Raw genomic sequence first — 2,574 nt, forward strand, 5'->3', positions numbered from 1 at the left:
GTGAGGAAATATGGAAAAAACTCCTGCGGGAGCGGGCACTGCTGGGGCAGTGGGGAAATATAGAAAAGCACCTGCCGGGGTGGGCACTGCTGGTCTTGAGTGGATGAGGCTGAACTGATATTTAAAGGGGTTGGCCGATGAGGGTTCGTTGAGCTTCCTTGATGTGGGAGCGGTCAGATCGAATGTAGCTCTTGAAAGCTTCTGACGACCAGCGACCGAGTGCTTGTATCTGCTGCTGGGAGAGGCCTTTTTGGGCCGCTGTGGTAGCCGCGCCGATTCGAAATGAATGGCTGGAAAAATTATCCGGTGGGATGCCGGATAGGAGCAGAACTGACTTAAGGTGCTTTTGAAACCAGAAACGGGTGACGGGACGGTTGGAATCATCTGTAAAAAGGGGGTCGGATGGGAGTTTGGACTGTGATTTTTTGAGCTGGATGAAGGCTAGGAGGGCCTGGTATGGTAGTATGGGTGATTGGAGGTTGAAAATGAAAATGAAATGGCCTTTCCTGGTCTGGTCTGTTTTACTTTGCTTGATGAAGTAAGAGATGGTTTCATCATCCAGCACTGTTAGATCGGAAATAGTGGGGTGGGTATTTGGGTTGAAGCTAGATGTGATAGTGAGCTCAGAGCATCTGAGAAAACCAAAGAAAGCCAGGATGAACATAGCGTCAAGCGTGTGGGCGGTGTGAATGGAATGATAACCTCTGCGGAGGGTAGAAATACATTTGGTCAAAATTTGTAAGGTAATGGGTTGCCTGGTATCTGGGCGAGTGGGATGGGATCTTTGGATACCTTTGATGAGTAGGGAGGTCTGAGAATTGGCTATCTGGGGTGAGGGTGAACCGTATAAGAGTTTGTGAAAAAACTGGATTCCGCTTAGATAACCCTTAATGGAGCTGATTTGGAGGTTTTTGTTGATGTTAAGGTGAGAGATGAATGAGGTGATGGCGAGCAAGGAAAAGTCGGGAAATGGCAAGTTGTAAGTGGAGTGAAATGCTTTAAAGCATCTCCAAGCTGTTAGGTAAGATTGGAGGGTCCTGGGGGAGACGGCTTGTAGGATAGAGTTGAGGGAAGCTTCGAGTAGAGGTCTCAGAGGATGATTTATGGGAATATCAGCTCTGAATAGGGAGGTACTGGGGTTTGGACTGGATCCGCCTCTGGTGCCAGCGTTCTGAATTTCTGGAAGGCGAAGCGAGAGAGAGAGTCAGCTATTTGGTTTTTTGAACCAGGAATATGTTTTGCGGTTAAAATGAATTGGTCGCAAGCCGAGATCCAAATCAGGCGTCTTAACAGAGGCAACTGAAGACGCCGGAGGACCCGTGGTGTCGAATTCGTTATCGTCCGGGAAAAGCTCGATGTCTGACATGTTGCTAAGGACGGGAGATAATGGAGGTAAGGCTGCTTTGATTATTTATAGAGGTTCTCTCTTGAGCTGATTGGATAGGTGGTGTGATTACTGATGATGAACCAGCCGTGTTAATTATCTGTGCGCGCTCCTCCCGAAACTTGTTAATAAAACATCACATGTTTGCTGCATTAGTGCGTGCCTCTATTTGATCGCATCACGCCATTGTTCGGTACAATGTATTCAGTCTTTTTGCTTATAATTTCGGGTGCCAAACATTCGTAGCATCCCTAGTAAATATGTCATCGCGTTGCTATATATTGATATCGCGATATGCTAAGTGTAAGATCTGGCAGCAAAAGTGCATAATTCCGCTTGGGCGAGCGCTTTGCAGACAGCTACCTCACACATGAAATCTCGCGCATGGCAGCAAAACACTGAGAACGCGCTACAATCCTGACTTGTGACAGCTACAGAACGGAGGCGCCAAAGCTGCGGAGAATCCGCTTAACCGTAAGTTTCCGTAACTGATGTAGATTTACAGAAAATTACTGTTGTTTTTCAAATAAATAATTTTACGTACTTATTCCCAACACTTTATTAATGTTAATACTGTTCCTCGCGTCCCCCTTCTCTACACACGCTCTGCATCTCTCTCTCTCTCTCTCATTCAGCTCGGCTCCAGCAAAGAACTGTTATAATTATACACTTATTTTCATATATCAAATCAAACCAAATCTCTTTATTGTCACACATCGTGTACACAAGTGTAACAATGGTGAAATTCTTGGGTACAAGACTCTGTGCCATGGCAGTGCAAGCAACAAGATATGAAAAATTCACAGTATACATAAATAACAATATACACATTTTCACAATATACAATAGACAATTGTACACAATATACAATATACACATTTCCATAATATACACATAGTACACAGTATACTCAAGAGACTTATAAATGTATAGCTTTTATATATGACTTGCAGTGATGTATACTGTAGTGTTTTACTGTGAAGTTCAGTGCAGTAGTTTGTTAGTGCAGAAGAGAAGATGTAGCTGCATGTGTTCTTGCTATGCAGTGCAGGACATGCTACAGTGCTGTCAGAGTCAGTGTGCTGGTGTGTAGATGGAGTCCAGTGTGAGGGGTAGGGTAGGTGGGTGATTATAATGTTGCTATCTGGAGTTCAGTAGTCTGATGACCTGCGAGAAGAAGATGTCTCACA

At 44.6% G+C, this 2,574-nt stretch overlaps 1 protein-coding gene across 1 annotated transcript; it reads right to left on the reverse strand.

The window, feature by feature from the left end:
• Positions 1-15: 15 nt before the first annotated feature.
• Positions 16-1,366, reverse strand: LOC107568231 (uncharacterized). Its single transcript, XM_016254165.1, has 2 exons — positions 1,292-1,366; positions 16-1,192 (listed from the first exon to the last, which is right to left on the reverse strand). Exons 1-2 carry the CDS (start codon positions 1,364-1,366, stop codon positions 122-124), a joined length of 1,146 nt encoding a protein of 381 aa, XP_016109651.1. The 3' UTR covers positions 16-121.
• Between the last annotated feature and the right edge of the window lie 1,208 nt (positions 1,367-2,574).

This window comes from Sinocyclocheilus grahami, unplaced genomic scaffold (assembly GCF_001515645.1).
Source record: "Sinocyclocheilus grahami isolate Dianchi unplaced genomic scaffold, SAMN03320097.WGS_v1.1 scaffold1226.1, whole genome shotgun sequence".
In the NCBI taxonomy this organism is placed as follows: domain Eukaryota; kingdom Metazoa; phylum Chordata; class Actinopteri; order Cypriniformes; family Cyprinidae; genus Sinocyclocheilus; species Sinocyclocheilus grahami.

Excerpts from the sequence above, each read along its gene's own strand:
- LOC107568231 (XM_016254165.1), bottom strand. The coding sequence starts at position 1,366 with ATGTCAGACATCGAGCTTTTCCCGGACGATAACGAATTCGACACCACG. Across the intron at positions 1,193-1,291 it reads CGGCGTCTTCAGTTGCCTCT|CTTCGCCTTCCAGAAATTCA; the intron begins GTTAAGACGCCT and ends CTCTCTCTCTCG.